Source organism: Brassica rapa, chromosome A02 (assembly GCF_000309985.2).
Source record: "Brassica rapa cultivar Chiifu-401-42 chromosome A02, CAAS_Brap_v3.01, whole genome shotgun sequence".
Classification (NCBI taxonomy): Eukaryota; Viridiplantae; Streptophyta; class Magnoliopsida; order Brassicales; family Brassicaceae; genus Brassica; species Brassica rapa.
This window is the reverse complement of record NC_024796.2, coordinates 26,517,773-26,534,080: the sequence shown is the minus strand read 5'-3', so window position 1 is coordinate 26,534,080 and position 16,308 is coordinate 26,517,773. Positions and strand designations below refer to the sequence as shown.

Sequence of the window (16,308 nt, the reverse complement as noted above, 5' to 3'; positions counted from 1 at the left end):
TCTCTACGGCCCATTTGACAAAAACCTAGGGTTCCCTTCACCCTTTCCTATAAAAAGAGATGCAGCCCCTTCTTTTCTCTCATTTCTGAAACTTGAGCGAAGCTCTGCAGAGATTTAGAGAGACTAGGAAACCCTAGCCGTCAAGCTTCTCTTTTCCTTTTCTCTTCTTCTCTCATGCCTCTCTTTCTCTTTCTCTCTCCGTGATCTCTCTTCTCTCTCCTTGCCGCGAGCCCCCCAAGAGCAAGCCGAGCCGCCAGTGGTGGTGGTGGTGGACGTCCAAGGGGTGGTGGGGTGATCGTCCGAGTGTGGTGATGGTGGTGGCTGTGTGGTGTTGTGGTGGTGACCAGATCTCGTCTCTCTCTTGTTTACTTGTTCCAGATCTGTTCAGATCTCCTCCCTCTTGTCTCTTGTTCCCAGATCCGGATCCAGATCTAGGCTAAGGTGGAGTGTTTCGAACCCAACCTTCTTTCATGGTCCTGTATACTCCTATATGTTGGGGTTAGGTTTGATTAGACCCTGTTTGGGAGTTAGGTTGATAGTACATGGTATTGCTAGGATGATAGATGAATGGATCATGATGCATAAGAACCCTCATATTGATAAATGGGACTTGATGAACTGAATTGAATTGTTGTGGTAATGGCTGATTGGTAGTTGATTCTTTTATGTTTGGTTGTGTTGTCCCATGTGTGGTTGTGATTGAAGTTAGGATGCTAGAGAGAAATAAATGCTAGGATGATAGATGAGCAATGATTATAAAAGTTATTGAAGTAGAACTTGAATGCAATGTGTATTGTGTGACACCGATAACGGGTGGCGTCTAGTGATTGAGTCCAAGTACAAGTAGAAATGAAAAGGGAAGTAATTGGGAATGGAAAGGGTTAAGTGAAAGCGATAAGGAAGTGAAAGGATAAGTGAAAGTATGAAAGAACGTTGTTAAGGTTAAGCATGGGTGGGAAAGCATATAGAGAGTCTAAGGAAAGTAGGTGGGGTAAGTAGTCCACGCTAGGTATCCATAGGAGATGTGGCGAATCCACATGAATATGGAGGCACCCATAGGAGATGTGGCGAATCCACATGAGTATGGGGTAGAAGCCTAGTGGGGGGCTACCCACTGAGGAAAAGAGGAAAAGAGGAAAAGATGAAAAGATGAAAAGGATATGCATTGTAGGGTTCTAGCTCATGGTCGGGTACAGGAAGTTAAAGAAGTCATAGGATCGAGTCGGACTAGTAAGATGAGTCGGTTAAGTCTAGGGATGGCGTGCGTGGCAATGAGTGAGATCATTGTATTGATTGATTACTAGGTTGTTAGAAATGAATGGAAGTGTGTGTAGAAATTACAGATGGTGATAGGAAATGATAAAATGCATTAAGTGATTGTAGTGGCTAGTCAGTCCTAGTTCCCGCATAGAGTAGTATAGAGTGTCGTGCGGGCAGGCTGGTCTAGAGCCACTTCACTGAGTAACTTGTTGCTCACCCCCTCCATTTCCATTTTTTCCCTGTGCGCAGGACTGTAAGTAGAAGTATATGGATGTGGGTGTGACGGTATTTCAAAGAAGGTTATGCGCTCGTCTCTCGGGACCAGTAACGGGACACGTAGGGTTGTCTAAATGAGTAGACACGTGTCCATAACGCCCCTTCGATAACCCCGGTCGGACGCCGGGGGATCGGGCTGTTACACCCTTGCTCTTCGTTGGAGTTTCATCTACCCATAGTTTCGAATCGCTTTTTTCATCTTCCTCTTTGATTTCAGTGAAGATACAACGAAATCCAAGTGTTCTTCCTCTTTGTTGGTGCGAAAACTTAAGGTGCCAGGTCTATTGGTTATTGATACACCTGGTCACGAGTCCTTCATGAATCTGTGGTCAAGGGGTTCAAGTTTGTGCGACCTTGCAATTTTGGTGGTTGACATAACGCATGGGTTGGAGCCACAAACCATAGAATCTCTAAATCTATTGAGAATTCCTAACTACTTCAGTATGATAATTCTTAACCCTATTTTAAAATGGTCGAACAGTGTACTGTCCTGGAGGTCAAAGTTATAGAAGGCCATGGAACAACGATTGATGTTGTGTTGGTAAACTGTGTACTTCATGAAGGTGATCAAATCGTCGTGTGTGGGTTACAGGCAAGTATAAACCTTGTGATCTATAACCAAAAAAGTCATGTACTGGGTACAGTGATAGACTTAGAACTTTGAAAAGTAATAGTATTTCTTCTTCTTCTGTTTCAGGGACCTATAGTCACAACGATTAGAGCGTTACTGACACCTCATCCAATGAAGGAGCTACGGGTGAAGGTACTTTCAAATTCTCCACTTCATTTGTCCTTTTGACTGGTTTTTCTTCACATATATGGTTCATTTAAATTGTTTTCTTATTTCTTTGTCTGATGTTTCAGGGTACTTATGTGCATCATAAAGAAATAAAGGCTGCACAGGGTATAAAAATTACAGCGCAGGTGATTGAGCAGACTCCACAATTATCTTAGTTGCTAGTTTTTGCAGTTAAATTTAATGATACTGTTTCCCTTTTTGGTTTGTGTTTAAAAAAGGGTCTTGAACACGCTATTGCTGGCACTGCTCTGCACGTAACTGAACCTGATGATGACATTGAAGCAATGAAGGAGCAGGCAATGGAAGACATGGAGTCAGTTTTGAGCAGGATTGACAAAAGCGGTGAAGGAGTTTATGTACAAGCGTCTACACTAGGGTCACTGGAAGCGTTGCTTGAATTCTTAAAGTCCCCAGCTGTGAAGATACTTATAAGCGGCATCGGTATAGGGCTTGTGCATAAGACGGATATCTTTAATGTTCACCCCAGTACTTTTAAATTTACGGAAAGATCTTTATGATTTCGCGTTAAACTTTAAATGTCACTTTTGACTCTATTATATGAAAATGCAATATATACAAAACTCAGAAATTAATCGTGGAGCAATCCAGGATTAGTTTTAATTTTTTTATTATACTTTCTAGTATATAAGCTAGTATACGTATCAAAGTAACGTGAATCATATGTGGTATAGTGGTTTATGTGTATAATTTTATCTTGAATAACTCGGGTTCGAGTGGAGGAAAGAACAATTTTGATGATTTTTCATTTTTTTGACTTAGGAAAGAATATACTCTGCGAGATTTAGATTAGATTTCGTGTAGAATTAGGAAAGTACATCTTTAACCGAATATGGAAGTTTTTATATTTTTCGGATTTGCCTACAATATGTATATTACCTTACGCAGAATACAGTAGAGTAGTTGAGAAACATATTATTCCTTTAGGCGTCACATAAGGTAAAAGGAAGAACATGTTATGGCACATAATTTAGATAAGGTATATTATTGAGTTGTGGCTATATATTGTTATCAAGCTGTAGGTATACTGAAGACATCTTTCTTGATTATAACATTTCGAAATATAGCTTGGTTAGAATATATAAGAAATGCTAGTTTACGTTGTATACCCAAGATATATCTATGTATAAAACTTAGTATCTGATTTCTAGACTAAGTAGATGACCAGAATGAGTATTCTAACTGTAGCTAGAAGATAAAATAAAATATGATTCCACTTTTTTTAAAAAAAAAATTTAAACATATATATTGTCATACTTATGTTTTCAATAGATTTCATATTTTTTAACATTTTTAAAATTCAGTTTACTATTTTAATCGTAAAAGAAGGGTAAAAGTTGTCCAGAATTGCCCAAAATATCAGAAGTCCTATTGTGACAAATAAAAGTTCAAAGTGTCACATTTTTCCAATTTTCCCTATATAAAAGTTATCTTATATTCTCGTATCAAACACTACGCCGCTCTTCGCCTCCACATTCACTACTAATTAATTACCGTCTCCTTCAGCACTTGATTCTTAGACGCTCAAGTAGAAGTATCTGATACACAAATCTTCTCCTTCTAGATAATGGGGAACTGTCTGGCCAAACCGCCTCCTGTGGTGCTCGTTCCTCCCCTCTTTGATTACCCTCCTCTCTCAGCTCGTAACAGGTATCATCTTCTACCGTATATATAAAGGACACGGAAACTCAAGCCTTCTATTGATTTCCACTGGCATCATGATGTATTTGAGTACGTGCATATGTTCAGCTTTTAATCAAATGTTGAGGTGATGCATGCAGGATGTTGGAATCATCTTACGATTTGCTCTTTGGAAAGCTTGCACTGAAATGTCTCTTTGAGGATTACTTTGAAGTTAAAGACGCAGATCACTTTTCTGCAAAGTTTATGTTAAAGCCTACTGATGACCCTCATGTGGACTTGGTTGCATCAGTATCCTTTAGAAATCTCTTCGTCTTTTATAACAACACTCTATGGTGCAAATTTTAAGTTTCCTTAAATAGTAAAAAAGGTTTCATCCGCTGTAGATGGTAAAGTAGAAGGAGATGCATCGTTTCGCTGGCAAAGGTAATACATATATGTCATATGGATTTTAAACTTTTATTTTTAACAAAAAGAACAATGCTCAACATCTTTTTATGAACTTGTGCAGTGAATAACTTTTGTTAATCAGGGACCTCTCTCTCTCTAAAATCAAAAACCTCCAACCTCTCTCTACTTCATCTTCTCCGATCTGCTCCGGCGGCTGTCAGTCGGGCGCGTGGTCGCCGGAGGCTTCTCCCTCTCCCTTTCCTCTCTTTATTTTGCTCCGTTTGTGTCCCCTTTCGCCGACCCGTCGAGATGCGTGGAGTTCTGGACGCAGCTCCGCCGCGGGGTCTCTAATCTGCTCCGGGGAGGTTAGATCCGTGGTTGGTAAGCTTCGATCTGGAGCTCCTGTGAGGCTGTGAGGGTAGGGGTCAAGCGAAGTCGGCGTTTAGGGTTTGGCTATGGCGGTTCTCAATTTTACTTTGCAGATCCCGTCGTTGCCTTCGGTTTGGAAGCGTGTGGTGGTGTGGTGGACTCTCTCCCCGTTGTCGTAGTGTTTGTTGTTTCGAAGAGCGTTCTTCGTTGTGGAGAGGAGTACAGAGCTTCTCTCTCATTTCGGCTTGTGGTCTTGTCGATTGGTCAGAGTGATTCCTTCTTGCTCAGGGAAGGTGGTGGTTTCGTCGCCGGCACGTGCATAGAGGTGTGGTGGCTGTGTGGTGGCTTCACGTCTGTGGTTTGGCGCGTGTAGCTGCGGTTTGTAGTCTGGAGTCTGTCGTCTATGGCTGTGCTCCCCTCATTCTTGTGGCTGCTCTTCCCTTGCTCAACCATCCCCATTTCACCTATCGTGATTTGCTTTGACCTTGCGGTTGAAGTTTGTTTCAGGCCTGCTTCTTGTTTTCCTTCGTCCCCTTCGCGGGTTTCTTGAAGCGCAGAGAAGACCGGTACAGGTTCTCTGTACCGGAGATTGGTTTCACTGGTTAGATTCTGGTTGGGTCAGTCGGGTCTTGCAGGTGTTGGGGGTAGCAATCTTAAGTTTCCGTCATCCCAGTGCGTGGTCGTTCGAGGTCCCTTGGACTCCTCGTAGACGGGTCTTTTCTTCTTTGCAGGTTATGAAGATTGCGGGTTGGTATTGCTTCCTTATCAGCCCGTTGTTTTAAGCTTAGTGGTTCGGTGGCGGCAGTAGCGAGTGCTTGCTCGTTTAGAGTGGCGTTTCATGCGCTGTGTGGCGTTAATTACAAACCCGGCTTTGGTGGCTTTGCAAGGTCTCGTGGTAAGTATTTGGATCTCCCTTCTATTGCTCGTCTTGCGCTTCATGACAGTGAAGGTTATATGCTTCGTGGAGTTCACCGGGAGCTAGCTACTCCGGAGACGACACAGGAATTCCCGGCATCCGAGGCAACAAGGAGAACCTCACATTTCTGTGATTCATCGTCAATGGTGAGAACAACAACCGGTTTCTGAAGGATTTCGAAAAATGAACTAGCGGAATGTGCCGGGTTTAGTGGGCGGGCGAAGCTTGTTTGTAATAGTTTGAATTTGGATATTTTGTTCAAAGCGGGTTTGTAACCGGATCTGATTTGCCCGTTTTCGCGGGTCGGATAATATATAAATTTAAATTAAAAAAAAAAAAAAAAAAAAAGAACTTGTGCAGTGATGTTGATGATCCTCATACTTTTGTAGACCTCTCTGTGTCGACCACCAATCCGTAAACTCCGTTCTACTTTCATATATTCTTGGAACTTGTCTCATTATAGTAGTTTAACGTTTTGAAATAACTCTTTTTGTTATCATCAAGGGTTCTGCGGGTGAGGTCTTCTGGTTTCTATCCTAAATATGGGATTGGAGCATTTGTAGTCTCCCCTTTGATTTCGAAAAAGAAGTAAGTTTCATTTAGGAGAAGAGGCCTGCAATGTTTTATAGATTTTATGTTTTTCTAGAAGATGAAGATATGTTGTTTCTGTAGTGACAAGTTATTTGACGAACATGGAATCGTGGGGTTGAGATATGCCTCAACAAATTTGTCTCTCGGAGCTATTGTCTCTCCTTTTAGTAGTAAGCACATCAACATTTATTTTATTCTCTACAGCTTCCTGTTTACCTTTTTCGTAGGCAATGCTGACCCTTTAAATCCACATTCCAGCAAAGGAAGAATGGCCAAAGAATGCATGGCTGGTAAGAAAGATGGGAAGACTTACAGTGGGAGTGCAATATGGCCGTTATATGGAAAATATGTGCATTATTTGATTGAAAGTGGTACCAACACTAGTAATGTGAATTTGTGTTAGATAAAAGCAAAGACACCGAAAAATATAGAGACCTAAGGAATTGGAGTTGTGCGGCTAGCTATGGACTAGGTTCAAGAAGCCCCTTAGGGCATCTGTATTGGGGGTCCCTTAAGGTATCCCTTAGGGGAAGGGGGTGGGAACCGAGGAAGAAAGAGAAGGGAAAAGCCCTTAATTAAGGGCTGTCCCTTACTCTTTAATGACCAAAAAAAAAAAAAAAAAAAAAAGCAAAACAAGGGACTCTCTCCCTCTCTCTCTCTTCATCCCACCAATAAAGATGCCCTTAAGCCCTTCTTTCAACGTTGGCCTTGAATTAGCGAGGAACTCTCAGGTCATACTTTTAAAGTCTAGATGAAACATGGTTGTTATGCTGACAATATGTACAGATCTTTAGCCCAAACACTTACCATATTGTTATCCAATTAGATATAAGTATTTTCTTTTGTATTATTTATGTGATTAATGCATTCTTAGTCTTGCTGATTCAGTTATTCTTGTTGTACATGCAGTTTATTGCTTCGTTCTACCAACATTTAGTGGTCAAAGGCAGGTACGGCTCTTGTGATGCATCTATTACTAAGTCTACTGATATATAAATTTAGCACAACTTGTGGCTTAACATTAACTGGACTTGGAACAGGTGAAAAATCCTTTTGAAGAAAACAAAGTAGTTGGAATCACAAACTACATTGACTTAGGTTTTGAGCTACAAACAAGGTAGTGAACATCTATGAGAAGAAAACATTGTAACTAATGTTTTCTATATGGTAACATAGCTCTAACCTTTGTCTTGTATTGAAGGGTTGATGATTCCAACACATCAAACAGTCTCTCAGATTCTTCTCTGCAGATGGCTGCGTCTTGGCAGGCCAATAAGAACTTCTTGCTGAAGGTAAACCATTTACTACTTTTTTTTAGGATCAAGAAAGGTTCATAATAAAACTCACAATCTCATATTATGCAGGGTAAAGTCGGAGCTCTAAGCTCAACACTCACATTAGCGTTCAAGTCGTGGTGGAACCCGTCTTTCACATTCAATATTACAGGTAAGTCCTCCATAACTATAAGCAATCTTCCATTAGCTCTTAGACTATAATATGTATATGAAACATGAAATATGCTGAGCTCATTTTTGATGCAGCGACTAATAATCATCGGACTGGAAGAACAGCATGTGGGTTCGGTCTCCGCGTTGATAACTTAAGGGAAGCTAGGTCAGTGCAATCACTTTTCATATGTTTTCACATTTCAATGTTTTGTATCTTTCTAATTATAAAGTCTCCTGACATTTGCAGTTACCAAAGAGCTGATCCAAACTTCGTAATGTTGACACCAAACAAAGAACATCTGGCTGATGGGATTGTGTGGAAAATGGGGCAGAGACCAATGTTACAATCCGATTTAGACGCAGAGAATTTCAGTGAGCTCCCAAAAGAACTTAGACCGTCCCAGCAGATTCTCTAAACTACATGAAGTCTTAGTTTTGTCACATTCCGATGACATCTCGACAAACCATAGCGTTCAACATGGTTGACTCTTTTTCCTTACAAACCAATAAGAGATATAAAGATTTATTTAGTTTATTTAAGATTTCTTGGTAAAAACACATCAAGATAATTTGGATAAAAATTCCTCAATTAACAATTTGATATAGTTAAACAAAATTTTAATAATCTCGCATTGGTGGAGATTTTGGTGGATGAAGATCTTAGTATTATTACTTTGAAAAATTGGAGTATTCCTTGATCTTCATTTCATCAAGAAACCACCCTCAATGCGTTTCAGCCGCCTCAGCAATTCGATGCTGAAGGAATCTTGGTTGATGAAGCGGCTAAGGAGAGGTTAAAGCAAGTCCTTGTATCGTTAAAAGCATTTACTTTTCTTCTTCAAGATAACTAAGTGAGCCAATTCTTGATCATTTGTGTGAGATATGAAATAATGTCATTTGGTGAGAGAAGAAGCAGTGTCACTATTACATGATACAAGTATGTTTTATCAAACGAGTGATGAATTGTGTTTGTGTCTCCTTGATAAGAAGAGTGATCTTCTTCCACGAACAGTTGAGCTAATCTCATCACTCAAAGCCCCCACGCTTAAAACCGTTCTCAATCTTACTATGCTGCTTTTCATCCGAGATGGCTTCAAGATTTAGATGGTCAGAGTGATTGTCCTCAAGGTACTATTTGTCGTTTGCAATAATGGAGATTTATTTTGGTAAATTATTCACCTATTTTCCAATCCCACTAAGAACATTTCTCACCAAAATATAAAGAGACAAAGAAGTTGACTTATGAACAAAGTGGATTCAATGATGTCAGTTAGACAAAGCATGCATGAGTTCGGTCTCTCCATGGACTTTCGGAAGCTACTCAGTAGAAAACTAGAAATGCCAAAAGGTAGTAAAATTGTAGATAGATTCTTATATATTTATATTCTTAACCTTTCATATATATTTATATTTTAAATGTATACTTATAAAGTATAAACCAACCGTATAAAGTATAAATCAACCGTAAGAATTTTTTAAAAAATCGTCTATGATATCTGCACTAGATCTCTAATAATGATATAATCCAGTTAGGAATCTGTACTTATATAGTTACGGAATGGAGTAGATACTCTATAGTAGGTCAAGTCCTAAGAGACAATTACTTTATCAAGAAACTATCATTCGTTCATTCATTCGCAGTCGGTAGATAACATTTACGTAGCCCAGTTAGGAATGTGTACTACTTTCCATAGCTACGGAATGGTTGCATTTAATTTACATAATGTAGACGACCCTAGTCTAAACTTTGCACTTAAATAGATGGTGCATTTACGGAAACACTGTCCAGTTATCATTCATGCTTTGGAGAAAAAAAAAATCTAAAGAAATGAAGTATACTTGTCGTTGTAGGATTTATTATGATCATTTATACATAATTATTGTCCTCATTTACATTCGTGTTTTGTAACCACTTTCTTCCTCAACAAACCATACATCAAATGCACACTTAAATTGTGGTTCCAAAAAAAAAATGCACACTTAAATAATAATAAAAAAAACGCAACTTGCAACCTCTTTTTACAATGGTTTCACGTTTAGTAATATCTGCAACTATATTTGCATAAAATCCGGAACCCAAATTATAAAATATACAACATGGTTTGAACATGATGAAACTTAGTTCATCGAAACTCTGTACAGAACAAGAAAAAATTATAATCTAAAGACGTAAAAATTATTAAATACTAATCTACATCGATTATAAGCTACGATATAATAGTTTATCAGATAACAAATGTGAACTCGCATCTTTTTGTAAATAAAATTATTTTTGAAGATAATAAACAAACGAAAAGTAACACAAACAAACAAAACTCTAGTTGTTGTCACGGATCAGATCAGAACGGAGAAGAAACTTTGCCGTGTCGGTGAATGTTGGAGAAAAGTCCGACAAGTTCTTGCTTGTACGGTAGATATGACTTTCTCTTGTCTTCTTCTTTCATTGCTTTGTTCCTCAAGTAAAACTTCTCATGTGCTGAAACTGAAACTTTCTCCTTCTCCTTCTTCTTGCTCTTCCTCTTCACCGTCTCCTTGTTCTTCGGACAAGGAGAAGAAGAACAAGATTTGTCTATGTTGTCGACGGGGCTCGAGTTCAAGAACTCGAGTGTTTCTTTCCCGTCGCTGCGACTTCTCTTGAGCAGGTTTCTGATTCTCCAACGTCTCTTCGACCATGTCGACGTCGAAGACGATCCTGTCGATTTGCTCTTTCTACAAGGAGACGTCATCTCCACCGGTGATCTCGCCGGCGTCCACGGACAGTATATCTCTCCCGGGATCGTGTCTAGCTCATCTTCCTCCTCCTCCTCCTCCTCCTCATCAGAAGATGAATACGTCTGCTGCGGTGGCGACTGTTCGTTCTCGCGGAGGAAGAGATCTTTCAACGGAGTCACAACCGTTTCCGGCGAAACATCTTCATGTTTCTGATCGAACACCGGGAATACTATAGAAGACACCGTCTCGTGAACCGTGTGAAGAGTCGCAAACTCGAATGAGTCGTCTCCTTTCTCCTTATAATAGTCGCCACCGACCCGTTCGGCGATCTTGACGAGGTTATCACCGGAGTAAGTGCTGAAGCTAGGTGAAAAAGAAGCCGTGGAGGTTATCTTCTCCATGTTCTTTAGAAGCTTACTCTTACTCCCTTGAGTCTTGTGTGTGAATGATCACTTTCTTTCTTATTCTTCTCTTTGTTTGGTGGTGTTTTGTTTGTCATCTACTATAAACTGTCGTATGAACTTATTTATATAGGTGAAGCGGTTTTGTCACATGGGAATGACAATTTTGAGTAATTGTTTATTGGAGAAGCTTAATGTGTCATTTGCATTAAACAGCGTAACGTGGACTTTCTAGAAGCGTATCCCGCTACTTGATCCGGATGTTCTTGGTGCAGATCTTTTATACATTTAAAACCAATTAACAATAATATATATTTTGGCTAATAAGTTTAGGTGCAGAAAAGAACGAAAACTATTTTGAATAAATATAAACCAAAAAGAATAAATACTAATAATTGCACAATTTAGTTTTTGGACCCATTGCAAAACTACCCCTTTAAATATATGGACTGAATATTTTTATTGGAAGCTACAAACTGTAATGCTATGATAGGAATGTTTCATTTAACATTTGTGTTTTGATTGTGATTGTGATTGGAAGTTTTAGACTGTGGTTTAAAACGGTAGTTTGTTTCTTGTCATCTAATCATTTTGTAAATGATGATCAATCAATCGAATTTAGCTATCATACTCAGAGATCAAAACATACTCTTTTATCTCAATAATATTCAAAAACATTTAATAAATTTCACTTCAATTGATTTATGAGATTTGTATACACTAAATTGAATTTTCGTTTTGATGTAGAAACTTTTAAACTTTTTATTTGTAGATTAATTGATGTAAATCAATGAACGTGTCATCAAGATTTTGTAGTTGGAAGAATTAGATAAATTGGTTTTAATTTTATGAAAGTACATATTTTACGGACAGAACAGTGAGAACACAAAAAAATTGCCCGGAAAAAGGCTACAAATATTTTTCAATTCAACCATTTGAAATGATATAGTACCATGTTTTCATGATACACATGGCGAATATATATAGCTAAAATACAAGCTGGCGCTCAATTACTTAAATAGTCATGTAATGTTTATGTAATATTTTTATTTTATACCTGTTAATTATGTTTTATTATGTGTTGTTTGTGTGCTTTAAGTCGTAGTCCAAGCAGCCCATTATCAGGAAATGCATAGGTAATTGCTGACAAAGCAAGGAGTATCACAGATCATGAATCATTGATGCTGAGTTGCATCAAATACATTTTTATTCTTGTAATCTGAGCTTCTAGAAAACGAACGTTCAAAGTTATTTGTTTATGTTATACTCCCTCTGTTTTCTTTTAAAAGACGTTTTAGAATATTTGTTTTGTATCATTATAGTTGACGTCCTCGGAAAACAATGCAAGATATAGTGAAATAAGACTTTATTTACCCTTATTATATTTTCTTTTTTTAAAAAGAATGTGTGTAACGAGAGATGATAATTAATTGATGGAGAGGGTAGAACAGATATTGTATTAGGTGCCTTAATTTGTGTGAAACTTATAGAACGTCATTTAAAAACAAACAGAGGGAGTAATTTATTAACGGAAAATATATAAATTGAAAGCAATAGATTTGGCACCTGCTATAAGAAATACCGATTCACATGGGTACATATACGTAGATGTAGAATACACATATAATACTTCTAGATGTCATTGTCAGTTTTCTTGACAAAGTCTTATGAGCGAAGCTAACTTGACTTGAATCGTTATCAGAATCAAAAATTCAAAAAGACTTTTACATTACTTCTTTCTGCCACATTTAGACCAAATCGTAAGACTATCGCATTAAATGTTACCGAATTTAGATTTATCATCTAATTGTCAGATATCAAATGCTATTCAACAAGTCAATAGATTTTGGTCCGTCATATAAGTAATTTAAGTTTCGTTATTTTACAAAACGTACTTATAAGTCAAAGTTATAGCAATACTAATGTAAATGAATATATAATTTTAACCGTGAAGGTATGAATGTGGGCTACTAGTAGTCTAGTAGCTATAAATAAACCCGTTTGGCCGATACCCACGTGAAAAATAAGCGTAAACGGACATCAATCATCTGCGCAAACAATCGAGGGGACATTTAGACAAGCATCACAATTGTTACATAGACAATAGGACACCATTTAAAATGTAGAATAAAAGACTTTTTTCAGTGATATCAAAAACAGCGATTAGACACCATGATTAAGACTGAATAAGCTTAAAATCCTTAAATTATATTTACAAGTTTTTTTTGGAAAGATATTTATAAGTTTAATCTGTTCGAAATAGGGAGTTTCTGTATGTCCCTTGGTAATTACGAGATCTTCTAAGAATGTGTGATGCTTAAATGGTGAAGAGACAAGAGTCATGAAACTTGGTCGGTTCTAGAGAAACCAACGACATTGCAGCAACATGAAGTCAACGAATAAGCAAATAGATTGTGATCAAAACCTTTATTCAATGAGAAAATGAATTCAACAAGGCAGAAAATAATACATAAGCATGTCACTAGATTGCACTCTGATGATTATGGTCCAATTCAAATATAATTGATGAAAAGGGGCAGGTATTGCTCATATTCTATGGGTGTAATGTGAGTCTACAAAGCCAGTGGCTTTTCAGTACGAGGAATTACTTTTACAATCATCGCAACCTCAACCCTTTTTCCAAATCAAAAAGGAATATTATGTTTACGTAAATCCTAAGAAATAAAAGAATTTACAAAAAAAAAAAAAAAACGTTTTCAAGAAGAAAGTGGCTCAGAGTTTTGCGTAATGTGCTCAAAGAAGAGTTTATCAGGCTCTTCTCATACAAGAGGTGTCAGAAATAATTAAGCAATAATCATCCTAGCCGTAACCAACATTTAAATAAAAATTAAACAAAGGTGTTAGATAAAAAAACAAAATTCAAACTGGTTTAGTTAGATAAGTAGGAAAATAACTTCAAAATTTATTTAAAAAAAAGGTGGAGATGCTCATATTCTATGGGTGTAATGTAAGTCTATCAAGCCAATGGCTATTCAGTACGAGGAATTACTTTTACAATCATCGCATCAACAACTTTACTCCAAATCCTACTTGTAAAAACCAAAACCATTATTAAGAAACAAAACTAAAGGCTCAGAGTATTGCATAATGTGCTCAAAGAAGAGTTTATCAGACTCTCCTCATACAAGAGGTGTCAGAAATAATTAAGCATTGGTCATCCTAGCCAAAACTAAAGCTATCAAAATCAACAAAACAGGTAGCAAAATAAAACCTTTCACAGAGACTCAATAACGAGAGAAGGTGTAAGCGGCGGAGAGAGACGGATGCAAACTAGGGTTTATATGTTAATGATGTAAAATATGTTGAATCACACACTGTATTTATAGATTAGTAATGGGTTTATATGTGTAAAGGCCCTTCTGAAGTGTTACTCCAGCTTAACCCTCGCCCTCATTTAAGCTCCTCTTAATTTGTTTGTGCAACTTTGTTTTTGTCACAAGATTAAGACCAAAGGCCCATTGATAGCCTACTAAGGAACCACCGTAACAAAACGGCCTGAGAATTTGAACCGAACAGAATCTGTCGAACCAAACCACACCAAAATTTCGGTTCGTTTGTTTAGAAGTTCATTTGATTGGGTAGGAATTTAAAACAAAATTTGGTTCTCAGTTCGGTTCGGTATTTTGCTTTTTTTATAAAAAATATATAACATACCAAAAACCTGATTCAAACTAATCGAAGAAGTAAAGCCAAATTTATCCAAAATTTTAACAAAACTAAACCAAAATCTAACTGAAATAAAAAAAAAATGAAAATTTTATAAAAACCAAAACAACCAAACCGAACCAAGCTTTATTTCGAGTTGATTCAATAAGATCTATGTTAAACCGAACCGAATAACCCAAACTATTCAAACCCGCATGCCTACCTTTAGTTTTCCTTCTGCAGACATGAATCTCAGACCTTTTGTCGCCTCAAAACTGTAATGTCTTCCTTATTCGACTAATAAACAAACATCCTATTTAACAAGACTTGATAAGTAACGAACAAGTCATCTTTCTTACCTTGTCCAGCAAGTTTCTTGTTTCTTCTTCCCTCGCCTTCCTTCTTCTCATTTTCGTTTTCAGTTGTATCAAAAGAAAGATACTTGTGCTACAATGTAAAGGCGGAAGTAGTAGCGAATTGGCATTACACCAGTGACTACTTGTTAAAACCTTCTCCTCCATCAGTTTCATTCAAGAAGCAAACGCACGCGATAAAATTATTGTCGAGAAACATACAGCTTCTCTCCTTTGTCCAAAGCTCCAAACATTTTGTATCTTCTAATCAAATCCTAATTCTATCTTATCTCTTCATTTCAGCTATGCGTTTCATCGAGCACGTTACGCGCATCCAAACCGAAATGAAATTGATTCAAATTACATTACTTTCTCAAAGCTTAACCAACAATTCAAACAAAACAACCCCATAAACTCCGAAAAAAAAACACATTTTTTAAAATAAAAAAAAGTTGCGATTGTTAATTAACATTTTAAGCAATGGAAACCTTAGCACCAGCTTCTTCGAGCTGCTTCTTAGCCTCCTCAGCCTCATCCTTCGTCACACCTTCCTTAAACTTCTTCGGCAGCCCTTCGATAAGCTCCTTCGCCTCCTTCAACGCCAAGCTAGTCAACGCCCTCACCGCCTTAATCACCGCGATACGCGAGCTGCTAGGCACCTCGTTAATCACCACATCGAACTCCGTCTGCTCCTCGACGACAGCCGCCGCGCCGCCGCCGTCTCCCGGAGCTGCGACAGCCGCTGCGGCGGGAGCCAAGGAGAGAGGCGAGACGCCGAACTTGTCCTGGAGGTAGTCGACGAGGATGCGGGCTTCCTCGAGGGTGAGGGACGAGATCTCGGATCCGATTTTCTCAATTTTCTCCGGGGCTTCGACGGCGGCGAGGGGGCGGAGGTGGGTCGCGCGGTGGGTGAGGGTCGAGGAGGAGGAGGAAAGGCCGAAGCGAGATGGGAATTCGAGTGTGGTGGGTCGGGAGAGGAAGGGGTGGGCGGAGGTGAGAGTGGGAGATGATGAGGAAAGGATTGAGCTTGCGGTGGAGAGAGCCGTCGCTGCCATTTTCGCTCTTTAGCTTTTGTGTGTGTGTGTGTCTCTCTCTGTGAATGTGTTAGCTTTGTTGTTGGATACGAGAGAGAGAGAGAGAGATAGAAGAAGATGAGAGGATAGAAAAACAAAGGATAAGGGGTACTTTGGTCAGTACATAAATGCTTACCTTTGCTATCATGCGCCTATATACACACGTAGAGTGAAGGTAAAATAAAAAGTAGGGGCGTTCCGAGAATCGAACTCGGGACCTCTCGCACCCAAAGCGAGAATCATACCACTAGACCAAACGCCCTTGTTGTAGAAGTTGTTCACAATAACATTTATATTTTTCATAGTAATATTAATCACAAGATTGTTATATCAAGTTATTGTGTTAACATGTCTTGAAGCTAGCATTAGATAGAGGGATACTCGCAGGGCTGTAC

The 16,308-nt window shown here is 38.5% G+C and overlaps 4 protein-coding genes and 5 non-coding genes across 9 annotated transcripts; 2 read left to right on the top strand and 7 right to left on the bottom strand.

Moving 5' to 3' along the window:
• Positions 1–858: 858 nt before the first annotated feature.
• LOC117131870 (eukaryotic translation initiation factor 5B-like) lies at positions 859–6,887 on the top strand. Its single transcript, XM_033284786.1, has 4 exons — positions 859–2,128; positions 2,234–2,299; positions 2,401–2,460; positions 2,554–6,887. Exons 1-4 carry the CDS (start codon positions 2,006–2,008, stop codon positions 2,851–2,853), a joined length of 549 nt encoding a protein of 182 aa, XP_033140677.1. The 5' UTR covers positions 859–2,005; the 3' UTR covers positions 2,854–6,887.
• LOC103854210 lies at positions 6,529–9,099 on the top strand. The gene is made up of 9 exons (XM_033285308.1): positions 6,529–6,550; positions 6,664–6,757; positions 6,978–6,991; positions 7,170–7,210; positions 7,301–7,377; positions 7,462–7,552; positions 7,625–7,706; positions 7,802–7,874; positions 7,956–9,099. Exons 1-9 carry the CDS (start codon positions 6,529–6,531, stop codon positions 8,122–8,124), a joined length of 663 nt encoding a protein of 220 aa, XP_033141199.1. The 3' UTR covers positions 8,125–9,099.
• Positions 9,100–9,773: 674 nt separating this feature from the next.
• Positions 9,774–14,128, bottom strand: LOC103854211. Its single transcript, XM_033284785.1, has one exon. It carries the CDS (start codon positions 10,819–10,821, stop codon positions 10,048–10,050), a length of 774 nt encoding a protein of 257 aa, XP_033140676.1. The 5' UTR covers positions 10,822–14,128; the 3' UTR covers positions 9,774–10,047.
• LOC117132304 lies at positions 13,364–13,451 on the bottom strand. The gene has a single exon (XR_004455859.1). It is a non-coding gene; the product is annotated as a small nucleolar RNA snoR8a (small nucleolar RNA).
• LOC117132284 lies at positions 13,552–13,647 on the bottom strand. The gene has a single exon (XR_004455844.1). It is a non-coding gene; the product is annotated as a small nucleolar RNA snoR1 (small nucleolar RNA).
• LOC117132303 lies at positions 13,764–13,852 on the bottom strand. Its single transcript, XR_004455858.1, has one exon. It is a non-coding gene; the product is annotated as a small nucleolar RNA snoR8a (small nucleolar RNA).
• LOC117132285 lies at positions 13,912–14,007 on the bottom strand. Its single transcript, XR_004455845.1, has one exon. It is a non-coding gene; the product is annotated as a small nucleolar RNA snoR1 (small nucleolar RNA).
• Positions 14,129–15,177: 1,049 nt separating the features above from the next.
• On the bottom strand, positions 15,178–15,988 carry LOC103854212 (50S ribosomal protein L12-1, chloroplastic). The gene has a single exon (XM_009131142.3). The coding sequence runs from the start codon at positions 15,893–15,895 to the stop codon at positions 15,314–15,316; it is 582 nt and encodes a 193-aa protein (XP_009129390.1). The 5' UTR covers positions 15,896–15,988; the 3' UTR covers positions 15,178–15,313.
• A 115-nt stretch (positions 15,989–16,103) lies between these two features.
• TRNAP-UGG lies at positions 16,104–16,175 on the bottom strand. The gene has a single exon. It is a non-coding gene; the product is annotated as a tRNA-Pro (tRNA).
• Positions 16,176–16,308: the final 133 nt, after the last annotated feature.

What these genes read in the sequence shown, in the direction of transcription:
- LOC117131870 (XM_033284786.1), top strand. Translation starts at nt 2,006, where the DNA reads ATGGTCGAACAGTGTACTGTCCTGGAGGTCAAAGTTATAGAAGGCCAT. An exon ending in TCGTCGTGTGTGGGTTACAG is followed by an intron (nt 2,129 to 2,233) that starts GCAAGTATAAAC and finishes CTTCTGTTTCAG; the next exon opens with GGACCTATAGTCACAACGAT. An exon ending in TGAAGGAGCTACGGGTGAAG is followed by an intron (nt 2,300 to 2,400) that starts GTACTTTCAAAT and finishes CTGATGTTTCAG; the next exon opens with GGTACTTATGTGCATCATAA.
- LOC103854210 (XM_033285308.1), top strand. Translation starts at nt 6,529, where the DNA reads ATGGCCAAAGAATGCATGGCTG. An exon ending in CATTTAGTGGTCAAAGGCAG is followed by an intron (nt 7,211 to 7,300) that starts GTACGGCTCTTG and finishes GACTTGGAACAG; the next exon opens with GTGAAAAATCCTTTTGAAGA. An exon ending in TTTCACATTCAATATTACAG is followed by an intron (nt 7,707 to 7,801) that starts GTAAGTCCTCCA and finishes TTTTTGATGCAG; the next exon opens with CGACTAATAATCATCGGACT.
- LOC103854211 (XM_033284785.1), bottom strand. Translation starts at nt 10,821, where the DNA reads ATGGAGAAGATAACCTCCACGGCTTCTTTTTCACCTAGCTTCAGCACT.
- LOC103854212 (XM_009131142.3), bottom strand. Translation starts at nt 15,895, where the DNA reads ATGGCAGCGACGGCTCTCTCCACCGCAAGCTCAATCCTTTCCTCATCA.